The 21,265-nt window shown below is 39.3% G+C and overlaps 1 protein-coding gene across 2 annotated transcripts in view; it reads left to right on the plus strand.

The window, feature by feature from the left end:
- KLHL14 (kelch like family member 14) overlaps positions 1 to 21,265 on the plus strand; it is a 139,449-nt gene that overhangs the window by 92,157 nt on the left and 26,027 nt on the right. For both annotated transcript variants that reach the window (XM_020992575.2, XM_078153443.1), the window contains exon 4: positions 12,241 to 12,330. In XM_020992575.2, coding sequence (XP_020848234.1) covers positions 12,241 to 12,330 — 90 coding nt within the window. The remainder of the gene's footprint in view (positions 1 to 12,240; positions 12,331 to 21,265) is intronic.

The following is a 21,265-nucleotide window of genomic DNA, read 5'->3' on the forward strand; positions in this document are numbered from 1 at the left end:
TTGCTTTTTCTTTTCTTTTTCTTTTTTTGTTTATTTATGTTTTGAGGGGGATTATAAAATCTGTGAAATACAAAAATGTTATTAAATGAAGAATGTTCCTACTTCTGGACTCTTTTCAATTGGAATGGGGGTTAGAGGACTGGTCAAAAGGGAATTTTGGGGGTTTTTTGTTTTTTATTTTTTGTTTTTTCCATATGCTTTTGAGTTGAAAATTTTTTCTCCCTTTTTCTCCCCCCCCAAGATGGCGCACAATCTGTCATAGGCTTTACATTTACATACCCATTAAACATATTTTCACATTAGTGAAGTTGTAAGTAAAAATTAAAACCAATAGGAGGAACCATCAGAAAGATGAAACAAAACTCAACTGAAGGTAAAAATAAGTGAGAGCGATTCAGCTTCCATAGTTCTTTCTTTGGATGTGGACAGCCTTTTCCATCCCGAGGCCTCTGGAGATGTCTTAGATCCTCATAATGCTGAGAAGGGTTCAGTTTAACATTCTTAGTCATTGCATAACGTGGCTGCTATTGTATACAAAGTCCTCTTGGTTCTGCTCACTTCACTCAGCATCAGACCATATAAGTCTTCCCAGGTTTTTCTGAAGTCAGCCTGTTCATCATTTCTTTATAGAACAATAGTATTCCATTACATTCATATACCACAACTTGCTCAGCCATTCCCCAATTGATGGGCATCCTCTCAGTTTCCAATTCTTTGCCGCCACAAAAAGAGCTGCTATGAATATTTTTGTACATGTGGGTCCTTTTCCCATTTGTTTGATCTCTTTGGGATATAGCCCTAGAAGTGCTATTGCTGGATCAAAGGGTATGCACATTTTTGTAGCCCTTTGGGCATAGTTCCAAATTGTCCTCCAAAATGGTTGGATCATTTCACAACTCCACCAACAATGTATTAGCGTTCCAATTTTCCCACATCCTCTCCAACATTTATCATTTTCCTGTTTTGTCACATTGGCCAATCTGATAGGTGTGATGTGGTAGCTCAGAGTTGTTTTGATTTGCATTTCTCTAATCAATAATGATTTAGAGCATTTTTTCATATGACTATAGATGGCTTTAATTTCTTCATCTGAGAACTGCCTGTTCATATCCTTTGACCATTTATCAATTGGGGAATGGCTTGTGTTCTTATAAATTTGTCTTAATTCTCTATATATTTTAGAAATGAGGCCTTTATCAGAAAGACTGGTTGTAAAAATTCTTTCCCAATTTTCTACCTTCCTTCTAATCTTAGTTGCATTGGCTTTGTTTGTGCAAAAACTTTTCAATTTAATGTAATCAAAATTATCCATTTTGCTTTTCATAATGTTCTCTATCTCCTGTTTGGTCATGAATTCTTCTGTTCTCCATAGATCTGATAGGTAAACTATTCCTTGTTCTCCCAGTTTACTTATGGTATCAGCCTTTATATCTAAGTCCTGAACCCATTTTGACTTTATTTTGGTATATGGTGTGAGATTTGGGTCTATGCCTAGTTTCTGCCATACTCTTTTCCAGTTTTCCCAGCAGTTTTTTTCAAAGAGTGGGTTCTTATCCCAGAAGCTGGGGTCTTTGGGTTTATCAAATAATAGATTACTATAGTCATTGACTACTGTGTCTTGCATATTTAACCTATTCCACTGATCCTCCTCCCTATTTCTTAGCCAGTACCAAACAGTTTTGATGACTGCTGCTTTATAATACAATTTAAGATCTGGAATTGCTAGGCCACCTTCCCCTGCATTTCTTTTCATTAGTTCCTTTGATATTCTGGGCCTTTTGTTTTTCCAAATGCATCTTGTTATTATTTTTTCTAACTCTATAAAATAATTTTTTGGTAGTTTGATTGGTATGGCACTGAATAAGTAAATTAGCTTAGGTAGGATTGTCATTTTTATTATATTAGCTCGGCCTACCCATGAGCAACTGATGTTTTTCCAGTTATTTAGATCTGATTTTATTTGTGTGAAAAGTGTTTTGTAATTGTGTTCATAGAGCTCCTGGGTTTGTTTTGGGAGGTAGACTCCTAAATATTTTATAATGTCTACAGTAAGTTTAAATGGGATTTCTCTTTCTATCTCTTGCTGTTGGGCTTTGGGTCAACAGGGAATTTTGAAACCCAAAAGAAATGAAGAGATGAAAAGAGACATACCTAGGTTCCTTTAAGGAGTATAAGTCACCTCCCCTAAATGGTACTGAAAAAAAATTCCTGATGGATGTGATTACTGAGTTTCTAGCAGTGATCTTTGAAAAGTTGTTCAGAAAACAGAGTATCCACAGGACTGGAGAAGGTCAAATGCTGTTCTTATTTCTAAAAATAAAAGCAAAAATAATGGAATTTGCAAACTACATGCCAGTGATCTTTACTTCAATACCTGAAAAATTTGTATATGATATGTTATTAAATTAATGGTTGGTGAGCACTTAAAGAAGGAAGCAGTAATCACCAACAGCCAGCATGACTTCGTCAAGAACAGACTGTAACAGATTCACTTCACTTCCCCTTTTCACAAGGTGACAAGGTCAATTGATCAGGAGAATGCTTTAGACAAAGAATACGTCTTTTTTTGGCAATGCATGTGATAGTCTTTTGTGATATCCTGTGGGAAAGTTAGAGAGGTATAGATTAGATGATACTATAGTTGAATGGATTTAGAATAGATAAAACGATCAGACCCAAAGAGTACTCACTGATAGATCAGTGTCAGTCAGAAGTGAAGTCTCTAGTACATATACCTTCAGGAATCCATACTTGACCTAGTGCCATTCAACAGTCTTTTTGTCAATGACTTGAACAAAGGCACAGAAGGTGTATCTATTAAGTTTCCTTATAATTCGAAAGTGGAAGAGATTACCAGCACATTAGATAGCAAAAAGATTTTAAAAGTTCTTTCCAAGTTAGGATGATGACTGAGTCTAATATGATTAGATTTAATTGGGATAAATATAAAGTTCCACATGGCTTCAAAAATTCAGCTACATAAATTTAAAATGGAGGATACATGACTAAATGTATCTAGAAATTTTAGTAGAATATGATCTCAGTGTGACTCAATAGTATAAAGGTAACTCTGATGACCAGGATGATTTTAGGCTGCATTAAGAAAGAGGCAGGTGATTACTCCATTGTACTCCCTGCTCTGCGCATATCAAAACTGGAATATTTTATTCAATTCTGGATGCTGTATTTTATATGAATAGAGCAAGGCCACCATCATGTCATATAAGGGGCAGTAAAAGTATTGAAGGATCATAGACATGCATAAAGCATAAGCCAGGCGTGGCACACATCTGAGCCATTTGCTAAGCACACCAGGGCTAGAGATATATAGCTTTAAGAGGATAAAACTTAGAGAAACATGGTAACTGTCTTAAAATATTTGAATGGCTGTCGCGGAAGAATGCCTAAACTGTTAAGTGTCATGCATGACCTTGTTTCAAATTGTTAGGTTGAGCTCACCTATTCTTATTTCTGTCGAAATAAAATTCCTAAAAATATTTAATCTAGCAAGTGTTTATGACTTGAATGGAGACTATTTGCCTTTAAGTTAATGTATTTTTATAAAGTAGATGCAAACTTCAAACACACACACACACACAAAGTTAACATTTTTTAAAAAATTATAAAGAAATTTCTACTAGCAATTACAACTATCCAAAACTAGAATGAGCTGTTACAGGAGTAATGTGCCTATCAATGTCTTCTTGCTGAAGCTGAGTGATCATTTATTCGAGATACTGCAGAGGTAATTCATGTTTGAGTGTGAGATTGAATTCAATGACCTCTGAGATCCTTTACAACTCAAAAATTCTGTGATTCTGCTTTACAGAATTAGAGAGGTGATAGTCTAGTTAGGTTACTATCAGGATCACTTTTATCCCAGTCTTAACCATGCTACTAAATTGAAAGTCTATTTATCAGTTTTTCTAATGGATATGACCCCAAGCCTCAAGCCTCAAGCTTTAGTTTTCATAAAGCCAATCCACTATTATGAATTATTCTCAATATCTTTTGCTCTTTTTGTCTCTCTGTGAGGCTCCTCCAAGTAATCTTAAATTATAGATTGTGGCTGGGTCTCCAGAGAAGTGAGTAAAAGGATTTTGGGTTCCCATTCAAGCACTCAAGGTAATAATGCATATCAAGGTCCAGGACAGCCATTATTTCACCCCACAAAAAAAATTTAAAATAAAACAAGACTATCAGTAGCATATAAATAAATGATTTTCTTCCCTGGAAACTTGCCACAGCTTCTTCTATAGGCCTCCAGGCATATAATGCTACCCCAGGGCTCTGGATTTCCCTTGGAAGGGAAATTAACTTAGGGTAGATAGAGAGATCTCCTACTTGAATGGATGAGTTGCACTTTTACGCAGGGGGCCCATGAAAGCCTACAGTCTTATTATAGTTAAAATGGACTTATAGTTGTTAGAGAAGCAACTCCCTTCCCATCAGACCTGCATCACCCAAATAATTCACAGAAATTACAAAGGACAAGTTTTGGTTTTTCTTATTGTGGTTCATTCCCTTGATGTGCCTCCAGCTCCAGGGCCTCATGTTAAATAATGAGTCTAGGAAACTTTGACATTCTTCCATAATGTTAAAGCTTTAGGGCTTTCAATACTCCTTCAAAAGCCTAGGGTTCAATAATCACTAGGACTTGGCTATATGAGTCTCCATGTAGACCTCTCCATAGCTGCAGTCTCAGTCTTTTGAGGTGACACTACCACCTCTCCAGGACTGAAGACAAGGACCCAAAGTCCAGAGGCTTTCTTAACTGTCAGTCAATCAACAACACTTTGTTGTTGTTGTTCAGTCATTCAGCCATGTCCAACTGTTTGTGACCTTGTGGATTCTAGGACCCCAGTAGTGTTTATGGGATTTTCTTGGCAAAGATACTGGAGCAGTTTGCCATTTCCTTCTCCAGTGGATTAAGGCAAAAAGAGGTTGATTGACTTGCCCAGGGGCACACAGCTAGTAAGTGTCTGAGGTCAGATTTGAACTCAGGTCTTCTTGACTCTAGGCCTAGCACTCCATCCACTGAGCTACCTGGCTGCTCCCAATACTTACTATGTGCTAAATGCTGACAATGTCGAAGAAAGGGGAAAAAAAATCAGTCCCTGCCTTTGAGGAACTCACATACTAATGGAAAGGGAGAAGAGGGCAAGGAGCAGAGAAATATGGAAACACCTAGTATACAGCATTATACAGAGTATGAAAGAACATCTTTCAGAAAGAAGTCCACAGCAGCTGCGGGTATGAGGGCATGTGGGTGAGAGCATGTGTGACTGCAACATGTCTCTCTGCCCCAGGGAAGCCATTAGTGGTTCTTGGGTGGGTAGGTGGAGGCTATGGGCATGATGCTGCTCTCTGATCTGGACTCAGCTCTTTCATGATCTCTCCAGTGGTCAGTTAGCTGCCTTTCCTAGGCTCAATACAAAGGGATGGCTCCAACCCAGAATGGCTGACGTCAGTCCATAATAAGACTCAATCATTGCGCTCAATGAGCTAAAAGCAGCACGCATGGGCTAACCAGGACCAGCAAGCATTTCTACACCCTCTGTAAGGAGCTGCAGTCAACCAAAAATGGTTCAGTTCTTTGTAAACTCACCAAGAGCAAGAACCCTGATGAACCCTATTACAGAAAGTGTAAAACCATACAAATTCCTGAGGCAAAAGATGTTATTTAAAAACCAAATATTATGAAAAGGCTACTTTTTCTCAGAGTATGTTTATACAAGCAGTCTAATAGTATAATTTTACTGAATTCAGGATATGTAATAATAATAATAGCTAACATGCATATATTGCATTAAGCTTTACAAAGCACTTTGTATTATCTCCTTTAATCCTCACACCAACCCTGGAAAGTAGATGCTATTATTATCCCCACTTTACACAGAAGGAAACTGAGGTCAAGTGGCTTGCCCAAAGTCACACAGCAAGTAAGTATCTGAGGCAAGATTTGAACTCAGGTGTTCCAGACCCCAAGGTAAGTGCTCTATCCAGGGTACCACCTAATACCTAACTCTATATACCTTATATCAGTATGGCAATGTTATCTGCAATAATGCCTCTAACAAAAAAATCCTATAAAACAAGAAATTGTGCTGACCCACAGGCCTTGAATCAGAGAATAAGATTTCACTGTGAATTGTTAATTTGTATATATTTGAGAGTCTAAGGATATCAATGGCCTAATAAATCATGTCTTTCTTATCTATCCTCTCTGTACTGGGCTTTCATGATGACCTGCAGTTTGTTTTGTTTGTTTGTTTGTTTTTTAAATAAATTTCATATCCTTTTCAAGTAGAGCTATATGCTTTGTCAGATATTGCAATATTGGGGAACCCCTGATCATTAGTAGCAATAGGTAGTATATACAGGGCCAGGATGTAATTAACACAAGCTTAGATCCCTGGCTTACTGAGAATTTCCCATTTTTGAGGCATAGATGCAAACCTCTCACAATTGGAATTACCTAGATTACCCAAGGCTGGTACAGGGTATGCATATGTTGAGGCAAGTAAGCATTGAACATGTGGACCCAGACAGTTTAGTACATCATAGAGCTGGGCAAGTGATTTCACCTTAGAGGCTCTCAGTTTCCTCTTCTGTAAAATGAGGGCATTGGACTAGATTGAGGTTTCTTAGCCTTTTTTGTTTCATGAATCTCTTTGGTGAAACCTAAATACCTTTTCTCAGAATAATGTTTTTAAAGGCATAAAATAAAATACATAGGATTACAAAGCAAACCAATTATACTGAAATCCACTTATCAATTTTTTAAGTTTATGAACTCTAGATTTGGAACACTCAAATTAGTCATTTCTAATTCAAAATCCTATGATGATTTCTGAGTTCTTTTACTGTGTAATCATAGGGCATTTGATTATATGACGTAAAAATGTCTAATAAGAAAAAAATGTGAACCATTGGAAAATGGATACTATAGACTAATAAAAGGATTTGGTCACTCACAGACATTTTGAATTCATCTGTAAGGCTGGATTAAGGTCTGATCTGTATTTAATACTCTATCCCATCTCTTTAAAAAAAAAAAAAAGAAGTGTATCTCAATTTAAACAAACCCAAAATATGAACATTGAAATTGTAGAACAAATCAATTGTGTTGGATCTGATTCCTTACATATGAAGCTCCTCCTAGCATGTTTAAAGAGTGCTTAGATTTATAGACAGCGAGTTAGACAATTTTTTAGCAATGCCTGCAAAGCTGCAAAACTATAGGTATTCGATAATTGCACATTGAAGAATTAACCACACCTTGTGTAAAATGAGGTTTACCTGTGTTCTTTGACTTTCACTTTCTGTTTCCAGATAGAGAATAATTTTGTTTGAAAGAGCATTTCCTCTGAGTCTGTGATTATGACGTACTTCCCAGATATTATCTCATTTAATGGTCCTAATGTCCCTATGAGGTGGGTCTTACACATATCATTATGAAGAAACTGCACCACCAGCGAGGTTTTGACTTGCCAGAGGTCACAGAGCTATAAACAGAGCCAGGTTTTTTGATTCCAAACCCCTTTTGTCCCGTTTACCACACCACATCTCTTTGGGTAATGTGGCACATAATCCAGGAAGAAGCAGAAGATAAACCAGTAAAGTGTTTGCAGCTTTAAAGCTATAGAAAAGCAATTAACAACTCGAGAAGTTAATTGTGACAGAGCTACCTCTTGTAACAATTGCTAACGCCCCTTGAGTGGGTAATGATTAATGTTATTCTGCAGGGTAAATACTGTGAATTAATATCCTCCCCTGTTGTGTGTGTATGTGTGTGTGTGAATATATGTGTATGTGTTTGTGTTTTAAACAGTATTGCTTACTATTCAGTGTTTTTTTTTAATTAAAATATTGGGTAGAGAGGTTTTACCTAATTTTTGAAGACCATGATGAGAGTTCCCAGTGCCTGTAGCAGCAGAGATGTTAGATACAAATCATGTCGAATTTTAGAACTAAATGAATGTGTTGACTCAAATGACCAAAGACCTTCCTCTTTTGGGGGTTAATGGCTTTTTCCTCTTCCTTTTAGCTCAATGAGTTTGTTTAATAAAGTTGGGAATTCGTTCACAGGGTCTTATAAACATGTGTTATTAGATTTTAAATCTGTTTTGAAAGTGCCTCTCTCCTACTCCCTCCTAGTAAAGTGACCTTTTTAAATGGAGGGAAGTGGGTTTAGATGACAGTCGTGATAAATGCGGTCATGTTCACTCAATAAAATAAGGCCCAGTGCATTTGAGGATAAATCAGTGAAATGTACAGCCCCACCTGTCTGTCTCCATCATTCATTTCCACTGTCACTTTCCCAGTGGCTGATGGATCACAGTTGCTGTAAAATTAGACAGCCTTTAATCTCATTTCATCCTGATTAGCTTCTCTTTACCCTTTCCCTCTAACTCACTGACTGACACGCTAAAAACTCACACTGGGCTGTATTTGAGCGTGGAGTACAAACTTCTCCTCAAATACCTTTCTCAGAAGGGTGAGACAGGTGTTCACCTTTGCTGAAAGCTGCAGAGGGCCACGGATATAGTCAGTGTCATTTTAAGAGCAATCAATAAACATAGCAACCTGGGCTAGATTAATCAGAGTGCTAATCTTCGGGGCCACCCAACATATTTGAAACGTTTTCCTATAGCTTTGAATCAGATAAAACGTCATTTGATTTCATAAAACTAAAAACTAGAATCCTATATAAAATAATTTTTCCATAAATTTGGAAATTTTTCCCACCTTTCCAAATGATTTCCGAGAACTATCAAGTCATCACAAAGATACAGAAATGAGATTCAAATATTCTCATTAGAAAATCTAACTTTCATGATTTTAAAACAGTAGTATTAATTTGACTGCATATGAAGGTGACAGTAGGTAACCTTGAGACTTCTTCCCGTTTCCCTTACTTTGAAGGGTCCAAGAGCCATTGTCTGTGTTGGTGGTCTTATATGGTTGCGTGAAGCTTAACGATAGGTATGTTTGAATAAGAATAAAAATAAATTATTATTTGCCTCAGTAAAATTATGTATTCCCAAAGAAGAAAAAATAGAAACCACATACTGAAGAAAAAGAGTGGTTGTAGTTTTGTAGGGCACAGTGCTTTTTGATAGACTTTCCCTGAGGTTAAAAGAAGGGCAGAATGTTTTTTTTTCTTATGTAGAGGCTTTCCTGCATTTTGTTGGGTAGAAGTTTTAAATAACATACATGCAGTGATGGGTAGAAAATGAAGTGGTGACAGTTGATAGTCCAGCTCCTAACTTGTGGAAGATTTTCTTGAAATTTGGTTATGGGTATGTGCTCCATCTCTTAAGGGCGGGCCCTGAAGTACCTTCTGATTTTCTGGGCTGCTCCCCAAATCTAGTGAAAAGGATAAGAAAAGGAATGGACTGCATGGGTAAAAGACATTCGAGTGCTGATTCACTCTCCGTCCACTTCTAGGGCTAAGAATTGTGGGTAGATCAATGTTGAGCTAATATTAAAGGACCAAAAACGTATTTAGCACCTCTGTTCTCAACTAATGATCTGATCCATTACATTTGTGTACAACTTCCGAACGCTTTCACACCCATTCTTTTTTCATGCTCTCCAGGGCCCTGAGGGGAAGCAAAGTGGTTCAGTGGCTACAGGGCCATTCTTGGAGTCAAGAAGATCTGGAAACAAGTCCTATTCCTGATATAAACTGACTTTGTGACATGAAGCAAATCACTTAAACTGGTCATGCCCTAGACATTTCTCTAAGACATACAAGAGTCTCCAATCAACACTAGGGAAGCCTGAGAGTTTCCTTCACCCAGTGAAATCACAAACAAACAAAAAAATGCAAACAAACCACCAAAAAGCAGCCCGATGAAGTAGCAAGAGAAGATATTACTATCCCTATTTTATAGAGAAGGGAATGTTAGAGAGCTAGCAAAGTGACTTGCCCAAAGTAACAAAACACTGAAATCGGGATTCAAGTCTGTGCGTTGTAATACAAAGAGCACTGATTCTGTAGTCAGAGGTTCATGTTGTTGTTCAGTTGTGTCTAGCTTTTTGTGACCCCATTCGGGGGTTTTTTGGCAAAGATAATGAAGTTGTTTGCCTTTTCCTTCTCTAGCCCATTTCACAGATAAGGAAACTGAGGTGAACAGGGTTAAGTGTCTTGCCCAAGGTCACACAGCTATAGGTGTCTGAAGTCAGACTTAAACTCAGGTTTTCTTGACTTCAGGCCCCGTGTTCTACCCGATGCACTACCTAGCTGCCTCAGTAATCAGAGGGCCTCAGTTCAAATGCTGCTGCCTCTGACACTTCTACTTGTGTGATCTTGAGCAAATCACTTACCTCCTCCTGGCTTTGGTTTCCTCATGGGTAAAATGAGGGAGGTAACCTCTGATGTTTCTTCTAGCTCTAAATCCATGCATTTAAAAATTCAAATCTTCTTCCTCAAAGCCAGAGCAGTGCTCTATATTCATCTGTTCTATGCTCTGATAATAACATTTTCCATTTTTTAATCATAATGGCCTTTGTGGAAATGTGTTTCTGTCTCACACAAATGTCAGCAAAGCAAGATCAGAGTAGTTATAGCCATTTTGCATGTAGATAAACCAAGGTTCAAAGGACTTCACCAAGGTGACCCCCAAAGTCTGTGACAGAACTGTGCTAAGTAGATGTCATCATAACTTATAATTATCTGCTATATTCCTAATCAGTCCCTTTTCACAAAATCACAAGTGTGCTTTACCAAGAAGCCACAAATCCTGTGGCAATAAGCTTAACTAAACACACGGACCTGCTCCATCCTTAGGATGCTGAAACCTTAGTAGCAAAGCAAATACCTCCCTCCTTGTTTTGATTTGCATTTGTTATCCTGCATAGCTGCATTTTGAGAAGAAAAAAGATAATAAAACAAAATGAAATGAGAGAACTATCACCCAGAATAATCCAAGTGTGAGAAAGACTGCCTTTCTTTTTTTCTTTTCCTTTTTTTTCCTTTTCCTTTTCCTTTTTTCTTTTTTTCTTTTTCTTTTTTTTTTTTTTTTTTTTTGGCATTGGCAAAAGAGCACAAGGAGCTGGCCCTGAGTCATATTGATTTCCCACTGCACTGGTTTCCTAAGTGCTCTGTTGATCCGTGACAAACAATAAGTTCCCTGCCTGTACATCCACATCACCTCCCCATTTGTCCTCACCTAGATTTAAGGTGCCCATATGATGAGCTGAACAAGGACATCATTTTTCTACTGGTGTCACTGGGCCAAAGCCTCTGCATAGAGCTTGATAACTAATGCTGGGCAAGTATACATCGACCATAGGATATGATGGTAACAAAATAACAGAGTAACCATACAGATCTGTGTGTTGTATCCCTATATGGCAAAAGCAGATGAAAATGAATTTGGAGGAGCTGGGTTTTCAGCAGTATCTTACAGAGCCCATTCTTCCCCCAGCTACCACTATCAGAATATTTTTTTTAAAGAGGAGAAAACAGTGTATCTCTGTGACTTTGCTGCCACAGTTTTGATCTTTGTCACACAAGAGTTCCTAAGTAGATAGATAGAAAATGTGTGATTGTGCTGCTAATGGCATTGTACAGGAAATTAAGCGTATACATTTGGAGAAGGCATTAAATCAGCAGGACCTTAATTTAAAAACTTCAAACTGTATGGAAATGCAGCTTGTTCATTGCTGTGGAATAGAAAGCTACCAAGCACCCTGAGTCTGCTTATGGAAAGCGTGCCAGCAAAAAGCAGGCTAGGTTGAGTATCTTAGCAGTTTTCAGTGTATATTCAAGGTTACAGTAACACAGCATTTCCCAGGAAATTCCACCTCTCTCTGGTCATTGTGATGTACCTGTCATCCCTCCCCCCCCCAAAAAAAAATGCCACCTATGTATCAGGTAGTTAGGGGTACAAGTTAAGTGAGCAAGTGACTAAATGAGTTCTTGAGAAAGTAGAGTAGCAGAAGCTGGCTGTTCTGCAGCAATTTGTGGAATAACATTATGTAAAATTAATCAAAAGGGGCTGGATCTGAAACTGCTGTCAACACACCACTGATCCCCTGTGTACATAGCTCAGGATTGGCACGTACTCTGCTTTACTGCCTCCTGCTTCCTTCCGCTGTTTGTAGTCTCAGATTTTGCACGCCTTGATTAAGGCAAATAACGGGTGTGCCAAGCTATCAAATTCTAAGATGGAAAATGATATACATCTTGGTGGTGGTTTATTTTTTCATCTTTTTTTCCCCCTACAGTTATGCCCTATAACAGCGCCCATCACTGTGTGGTAGAAGTGGAAAACTTCTTGTTCGTGTTGGGAGGAGAAGACCAGTGGAATCCGAACGGTAACTATCCAGCCTTTAGCATGGAACTATCCCCTTTTCCTTGCTTGGCTCTGCAAATGTGTCTCTGTGGAGCCTGGAGGAATAAAGCAGTCAGACTGTGTGCTGATATCTTGAGGGTCAATCACTGAGCTAGCTGAGGGCACATCTACCATGGCATTGACACTCTATCTGGGGATTTCACTTTTCCACGATGTTCCCGACCCTGCATTCTCTGCCTTTCCCTCGAGGAATGCTACCACCATCAGCAGCACATACTCTCTGGAGTAAAAGTATCAAACAAGCAGCTGTTAAGAATTTTAACCATCATTTCCACCTCCGACGCATTCTTATCATAGTAAAGTGGTGACAAAAAGCGAACACTTTTTCCCCCTCATCTTCTTCCAGAGGGTTTCAGCTGAATCTTCTTTCCAGCATTAATAGCTCTAGAGCTGGAAGGGATCTCAAAGGTCATCTAGCCTAATCCCCTTATTTTACATATGGAGAAACTGAGGCTTAGGAAGTTTAAGTGCCCAAGGTCACATAGAGAGGCACCATCAGAGGTGCGATTCAAACCCAGAATTTTTGTCCCCTTCTCAACCGGTTGTGTTTCAGTGTTTGTAGCCCTCATGCCACTTACACAGATTATCGCTAGGTCCCCCTTTTTGATAAGCGTTTACTTCATAAATTTACTACAAAGAGAAATTAAGTAATTTTACATGCTTCTGTGCTAAACACACAGAGAACACTGCGCCTTGCAAAATACACAAAATTATCAAGATATTGTTTAAAAGCTTGCACATGAAGAAGGAGCTGCCTTTGTAGCAGGCTGTGTAACAGAGACAATTATGACTGAGAAACCATAAAACAGCTTGCAGGTACACATTTTTGCTTTAAAACCCCAGAACATCCAGATGAAATTACATATACTGCATATATTTTACTGTGAATGCGCCATTTCAGCATCTGCCCCAAACCAAATTATAGAAAATTGTTACATCTGTTCACTTCCCAAAATCTTAAAGAAAACCAATCCCCGTTGCCCTCTCGACCATTTCTTTTAAGAGAAAGGGGAAAAAAATGGGACAGCCTTTGGAGAAAAACCCTTCAGCTTTATTGTCAAATCTCTTCTGATGCTGGCAGGAGGTTGGGCTTGGTACTCTCTGAGTATCAGATACATTTCATGTGGGGCAGGTTGGATTTGAAGCAGGAGCATTTCGGATATTGATAGCCTCTCTGCTGAGTTATCCCATTAATGATGGATTTGATGCATTTCCAGGAAACTGACAGGAATACCATCCACTATAAGCTTTCCACTCACTTACTGCACAAGTTATCCTGCCTTTGAACTGAATGGGGTATTTCATGACTGCACATACACACTCCAAGTAAGGGGTTTCTTCAAGTGAATCACACTTAGGGTTTTACAGTCTGTCCCTTTTGTCACCTGGATTAAAAATAAAGCATGACAACCAAACTGCATGGCCCACTAATGGGGAATTTTTTTAAAAAAAACATATTTTTAAAAATAACAAATAAACCTGAACCCCACTGATTATACCAGGACACATATTTTTCAGGGAGAAAACTGAAACATGGTTAATCTTCTAGTACTTCATATAATGCAATGAGATTCCCAAAGCTAAAAATAGGAAATTAAGTACCTGAGGCAAACTATACTGTGCCCCATCCTCCCATCTTTCTTAACCCTTAATTTGTACCATATTTTTCATGTGAAATAAATGTGAAGTCTTCCTAAAATTTACAGTAATTTTATTTTTCATAAAGGGGTATTAGGATTCAAGATTATTCTTCTTCACCACATGGTGGTATTTACAATTTTAATTAAGGGAGATGTTATAAATTTTTACAGTTCCACTATTACGCCCTACCCACCCAACCCCTGGAGCTACAACTAAGCTTAAAGGTCAGCTGTGTTATAGTAGGATAAACACTGAGTCAGGTGTCAGAAGAGCTGAGTTCAAATCTCTAGCTCTGCAACCTAGTATCTCTGTGACCTTGGAAAATACACCTTTTCTGGACCTTGGTTTCCTCATCTGTTAAAATAGTGGTGGGGAGAAGTGAGTGGAAAGGGATTATGCTCTAACACCTACCTATAAAACTTACTGTGCTATGAAAAATAACTGGCTTAACTTTCTAAGCCGACAGGGTGAGGTGGCTAAGTCACGGGATTTGGAATCTAGAAGAACTGAGTCCAGCTCCCACCTCAGATACATAGGCAGCTAGGTGGTGCAGGGAATTAGTGTTGGACTTGGAATGAGGAAGTCCTGAGTTCAAATCCAGCCTCAGACACTTGCTAGGTATGTGACAGTTTAGGCACTTGACTACTCTGTGCCTTAATTTTCTCATCTGTAAAATGGGATAAATAATAGTATCTACCTCCCAGAGTTGTGAGAATAAAATGAGATCATGTTTATAAGTGCTAACTAACTTTAGCAATTGTAGAGATTGCAACACTGAGCAAATCATCAAACTTTTCTATGCCTCATTTTTCTCATATGTAAAATGAGGGCTTTGGATCTGATGGCCTTTAAGTTTCCTTGGAGACCTAACTATATCCTACTCTGAAAGAAACTGACCAATCTGAGCCCATTTTGAGTAGCTGTGCTATTTCTTAGAGAAATAAGATAATACAGCTGAGAAGTTTTGTTACTGTTGTCATTGTTGTTTTAATCTGTAATCTTTATATGAATTTGTCAGACTTATAGCCCATCTACCCCCTTTCACTTTGCTACATCCTACTCCTCTAAACAAAGCAACACTGGGGAGGGAAGCAGTGAACAAAATCAAAAGTGCTGGTATTGTGACCATCTCTTGGTGAATATTGAATCAGTCGTGAATTATTGAATCTAGATGGAAGCTGTTTCCCTTCCTCTGACTGAGGACTCCTGGTAGTCCTGGTGTCACTGATATAACTCCTCACTTAAATGGCTATTGGAGGGGCTAGTCATCTCCAAAAAGTGTCAGTTTGATTTTGAAATTTTATCTTTTGAGCCAGTTCACAGGCTCTGTGTGACAAGTGGTGCACACCTTCATACAGGGCTGAGCTGAGCTGAGCTAAATTGGGACTGAGCTCTTTTAAAACTGAGTTATTCAAATAAATTGGAACTCTTTCAGAATCCCCAGGAAGGAGGCCCATTGGGAGCTCTGACTTCCATGATTTCATCTGATGCAGTGAGAACCCCTAACTTTCCAAATAAGAGCCCACCTGTGTTCCTTAGTATGATAGCATCTCTGCCCTTGTAGTCAGCCAGTCAGCAAACATGCATTAAGCTCTTACTGTCTGCCAGATATTGTGGCAAGTGCTGAGGATATAAACAGAGTAAGATGGACTGGCAAAAGATCCTGTAAAAACAAACTGTCAACCAAAGAGTGCTGAAAATGCTGCCTTTCTCTCATGACCATCAAGGCTTGGTGAAAGGGTCTGAAAAGATGCACTTCAGAAAGCCTTGGCTTCTAGGGGGAATTAAGATAGGCGCTCACCATTCTGTCTTTCTCTGTGTCTCTTTCTCTCATACTCACATGCACATACAAATACATATAAATACATATTCACATATAATACATGTGAATATGACAAACAATATGACTCAGTAACCTGTGAGTGGTCATTGGAGTCAGGAAGACCTGGTTCCAAGGCCTGCTTCTGACACATACTTTCTGTATTGCTGTGGATAAGTCACTTAAACTTTTGGTGTTTCCAGGCAACTCTAAGTTACAGGTGAGGTGGACGTCTGCATCCATGGTTGGGAATTCCCCGTACTAATGAAATAGATCCAAACAAATAAATACAAATACATATATATAGTGTGTATGGGGGGGAGGGAAGAGAGAGAGAGAGACACACACACACACACACACACACACACACACACACACACACACACACACACACACACACAAAGGCAGTGTGACCTAATAGACAGAAGATCTGAGTTTAAGTCCTTCCTCTGACACACACTGGCTGGGTAACCTTGGCAAATCAATGAACTCTATATGACTTTTCCATATAATTTCTGCATATAACTTTTCCATATGACTTTTCCATCTAACTCTCTAAGACTATAAGTTGTAGAAAGGGTATTAGTCTACCCTGGAAGATGAAATCCTTCAATGGCAATTACAAATCCCAGGTCTGATTTAAAAAAAAAGGTAAATAAATGCACACATTTCTTTATTATTTAATAATAATTTTGGCTAACATTTATATAACTCTTACTATGCACCAATTTGCTAAATGCTCTACAAAAATTATTTGTCAATAAACATTTATTAAGTGCTTACTGGGTTCTAGGAACTATGCTAAATACTTATCTCACTTGATCCTTGCAACACCCCTGTGAGGTAGGGTTTGTTATTGTCCCCCTTTTACAAACAGATAAACGGGTGAAGTGACTTGCAGAGCGTCGCACAGCTAATAAGTGTCTGAGGCCAAATTTGAACTCGGGTCTTCCTGCTCTAGGCGTAGACTCTATCCACTGCACCACCTAGCTGCCACTATTTACTTGTGCATATATTTATATGTATCTATATATTCAAGAGTCAGAATTCCTGGTGCATGTTTTATAGGTGGTATCTTATTAGCCTCTCTGTGGTTTATATCTATATGTCTATGTACCTGTATATAAACTGCTTTAAAACAAAACCTCAGATGTTGTCATCTAAACTGTAACAGTAAATGACTGTATTATTTCATTTAAATTTGGCACTTCCCATTCAGTGCTATGCCTTTATTACAGATCAGACTAGACTGACATTTGTCATCAACAAATTTGAATGATTTCTTGAGAGTCTGCCCAAGATCAGATAGTTTCTTTGATAGAAGAATGGAGCCCCCTTGTTTAGGATAATAGAAGTTAACTGGAGAAAAGACGTAGTCTGCCTATTCTGGATCAGCTAAAGATACTGCATACTCTTCTTTCTAATTCTCCTGTGTCCAGTCTACCCAGACAGCAAAAAAACAGGAAAAGAGAGATTGTATTAAAGAGGCATCTCTGTAGAGATGCCTGTGGTTCAAGGTTGAGTTATATAAGGGTTATAAAAGACCTTGGGAAGACAGCTGTAGAATTAGAAGGGAACTCACAGGCAATCTGGTCCAACCCCATCATTTTACAGATTAGCAAACTAAGGCTCAGTGAGGTTAAATGACTTGTTAATTTGTTGATTGACTAATTTCCCAAGCTCATACAAGGAGTAAGAGTTAGAGGGGGGTGAACCCAGATCCTCTAAAGCCTAAGCCAGTGTTCTTTCCACTGTATCAGGATCTAGTCCAACCCCATTATTAGCTCAATGCAGCTACCTAGAGACTCGGCTTCCAGTAGCAGAACTGATCTTTGTTGTTCAGTCATTTCCAGTTGTGTCCAACTCTTCATGACCCCATTTGGGGCTTTCTTAGTAAAGATGCTGAAGTGGTTTGCCATTCCCTTCTCCTGCTCATTTTACAGATGAGGAAACTGAGACAAAGATTAAGTGACTTACCCAAAGTCAGTTGGCTAATAAGTATCTGAGGCTAGATTTGAACTCATGTCTTCCTGACTCCAGGTCCAGCACTCTATTCACCAGGTTACCTAGGAAGGAGAAAACTGACCTTGATCGGAAAACCGAGCACATTAAAGCTTCTCTGCTGATCAGTATTGGGTTTGGGCCCATGAGTAGCCGTTGTACTTCCAGCCTGAGTGAGATAGGAAAACCAAGTCTCTTCCTTCCCCTGCTCCCTCAAAAAAGTCATGGATTAGTAGAAAAAAAAATTATCAGGATTCCAAATCAACCAGGAAGAACTGAAGCAGAAATTTCTGGGCAGGAAAGGACATCCACCAGAGAATAGAACACTCCTTGAGAGAGTGTTTTTCTGAGTCCAGAGTCACAACTAATAGGAAAATGATGTGGGAGCCTTAGGAAGCTATGGTTACTATAGCAGAGTAAGAAAATGGGAGATTTTCTAGGGAAAAACCATTACAGAATGGGTAGTTATAGTGGAGGGATGGAAGTTAGTGTGATAAGAGACCAATCTATTAACCTGACAAGCTAGGTCTGTAGTTCTTGTTGTAGTAGGTGGGGCAGCAAATTTCCTAAATTGAAACTCAGGCTGAGGTCTCCTCCTGATTCACAGGTTGCCTAGATAACCTGGATAATCAAGGTAGTCCTAGATTGCCCCAGCCACCTACCCACAAATATTCCTCCTTGGCAGAAGTCACTTCACTCCAGGGTTATCAAAGCAAATTGCCCCACCAGATAGTGAGATGGGCAAGATGTCTTACTGAAAATGCAGCCGATCAGTTCCTCAAACTCCTGCAAGGATGACTACCAGGTGGAACTTTTTTCCAGGCAACTCTTCCCCTAAGGCTAGATATATGTGAGAGCCTTGGTTGTTGTGGGCACAGCTAAAAGAGGACTTCTGAAAGAGCTTTTTGCAGCCCTAGTGATAGACTTATTACAGGGGTGGAGAACTTGGGGCCTTGGGTGTGGCCTTTTGACTGAGTCCAAATTTTATGGAACAAATCATTTTATTAAGGAGATTTGTTCTGTGAAGTTGAGATTTAGTCAAAGAGCTGCACTTGAGGACCTAGAGGCCCACATGTGGCCTCAGGGATGCAGCTTCCCTACCCCTGGATGTCACCTTTCTTTGCATAAGTTATCGCGTACTAAATGAAATTGCCATCTGTAAGTACTTCCTACTTCCTTTAATTGCAGACATTTGGGGATGAATTCAAGAAGAGAGATGTCTACTAAACTATAATGTTTCAGAGTTGGAAGGAACCTTGATGGCTTTCTGGTTCAATATATAAAAAAAATTAATAATCCCTCCCATAACATACCCAGTGAATGGTCATCCAGCCTTTGTTTGAAGAGTTCCAAAGATAAGGGATGATATCCCAATGGAACCCATTGTCACCTGATGTAGATCATTCCACTTTTGGATAGCTTTGATTGTTGGAAAGCTTTTTCCTGACCTAGACCCTAAAGTAGCCTCTTTGAAACGTCTACTCATTGCTTTCAATTTTGCTCCTCTTGGTCAAGTACAAGTTTAATCCTTCTTCCCCGTGACAGTCCTTTAAATATTTGAAAATAGCTACCGTCTTTCCCTGACTTTTAGTTTCCGGGCAAATCATCTATAATTCTTTCACCCTACCCTCAAATGGCATGAACTCAAGGCCCTTTATCACCCCAGGTTTCCTAGTTTCCCTTGGAAACTTTCTAGCTAATTAACGTCCTTCCTGATATGTGGTGCTCAGAACTTAACACTATATTCCAAATGATCAAGGCAGAGTTATCTGTTTATTCCTGGTTCAATCAATTGCCATTTCTCAAGTACCTGCTATGTGCCTGTCATTGCACTGTGCACTGGGGATATAAAGACAAAAATGAAACAATTCTTGCCACCATGGAGCTTACATTCTATAGGGCAAGACAATATGTGCTGGCTGTGACAGCTTTGAAAGGGACTTACTCTAGTTCAAGGTGATCAAGATATGGGTCCTTCCACCTTGAGCATTGTACTGATTTGAAGGCAGAGCCAACTGACATTGACCATTTATCCCCAAGTAGTCAGGGCTAATTGATCTTCATCACTGAAGAAAGAGGCCACCTTCTAGAGAAGTATGCAATAAGGAGACTTCCAGGGACCGAAAGAGACGTTAGTGATGGCAACATCCTGGTCCTGCACTAACCATTTTGTATAAAAAATAAATAAATAAAAATAATGCTTCCAGGGTTACCATGGGCCAGAGCAGTGTTAACATAGAATTTATGCTAAAAAAAAAAAAAGAAACATCTATTCCAGGAGACCCTTTGCCTACCAGTAACATACTATTCTCATCAGCTAATACTAAGAAGAATATTCTGTGATGAACAGGGAGTTGGAAAGTTAGGTTGGGGGCAGACTTTACAGGACTTGAAAATCAGCGGAGGAATTTTTATTTTGCCCTAGAGGCAATAGGTGGCAGCTAGGTGGTGCAGTGAATACACCACTGGGCTTGGCATTAAGAAGACTCATCTTCATGAGTTCAAATCTGGCCTCAGACACTTACTAGCTGTGTGATCCTGGGCAAGTCACTTAACCCTATTTGCCTTAGTTTCCTCATCTGTAAAATGAGTTGGAGAAGGAAATGGTAAACTACTCCAGTACCTTTGCCAAGAAAACCCCAAATGGGGTCACAAAGGGTAGGACATGACAAAAAAACCACAGAACAACAACAAAAGAGGCAATAGGGAGCCACTAGAATTTATTGAGTATGAGAGTGACATGGTTGAATCCGTACTCAAGGAGAATCTCATTGGCCGTCCGGTATGGAGGCCAGATTGGAGTGGGGAGAAATTTGAGGCAGGGAGACCAAATGGAAATCCCAGAGAGTTGTAAAAACTTTCACTCAAGAACAGAGAATGATGGATTCCAAGACTACTATTAATATGGGAGCTCACCTGGATCTGTGACCGTGTCCCTATTTACCGAACCATAAACCCACTGCTGTGGTATAAAAGCATCACTCTGGCTTCCCTGGAACTCAGTAGGCTAGTATAATGAACAGTAACATCAGGCCCTTTCTCTGACCCTGCCTTAAATATCCCTACTCCTAATGAGTGAGACAGAGGAATGATCGTGAGCAGCTGCTCCTGGTGACTAGCCAGCTGCTGCCGCACCTGCATTTTGGCATCCTGCCTCTCCATGTGTTTTCAGTCCCATGGAGATGGTGTATCCTTGATTCCTACATTGGCCCACATCGGGGAACGCTAGTCTTTAAGTTACGCTTTTCAGAATCTGTTCCTTGTGTACTAACTCACCCTCATCCTCTACCGTCTTCACCGCCTGCTGCTGCCATCATAAGCTCTGTCCTTTACACCACTATTTGGGGGCTGCTTCCCCTTCTCTTTATGATAATATTCCTTCCATTGCTCCCATCATAGTGAACATTCCATTCTCATCACCACGTTAAACGTGGAA

This window comes from Phascolarctos cinereus, unplaced genomic scaffold (genome assembly GCF_003287225.1).
Source record: "Phascolarctos cinereus isolate Bilbo 61053 unplaced genomic scaffold, phaCin_HiC Scaffold_4;HRSCAF=312, whole genome shotgun sequence".
NCBI lineage: Eukaryota > Metazoa > Chordata > Mammalia > Diprotodontia > Phascolarctidae > Phascolarctos > Phascolarctos cinereus.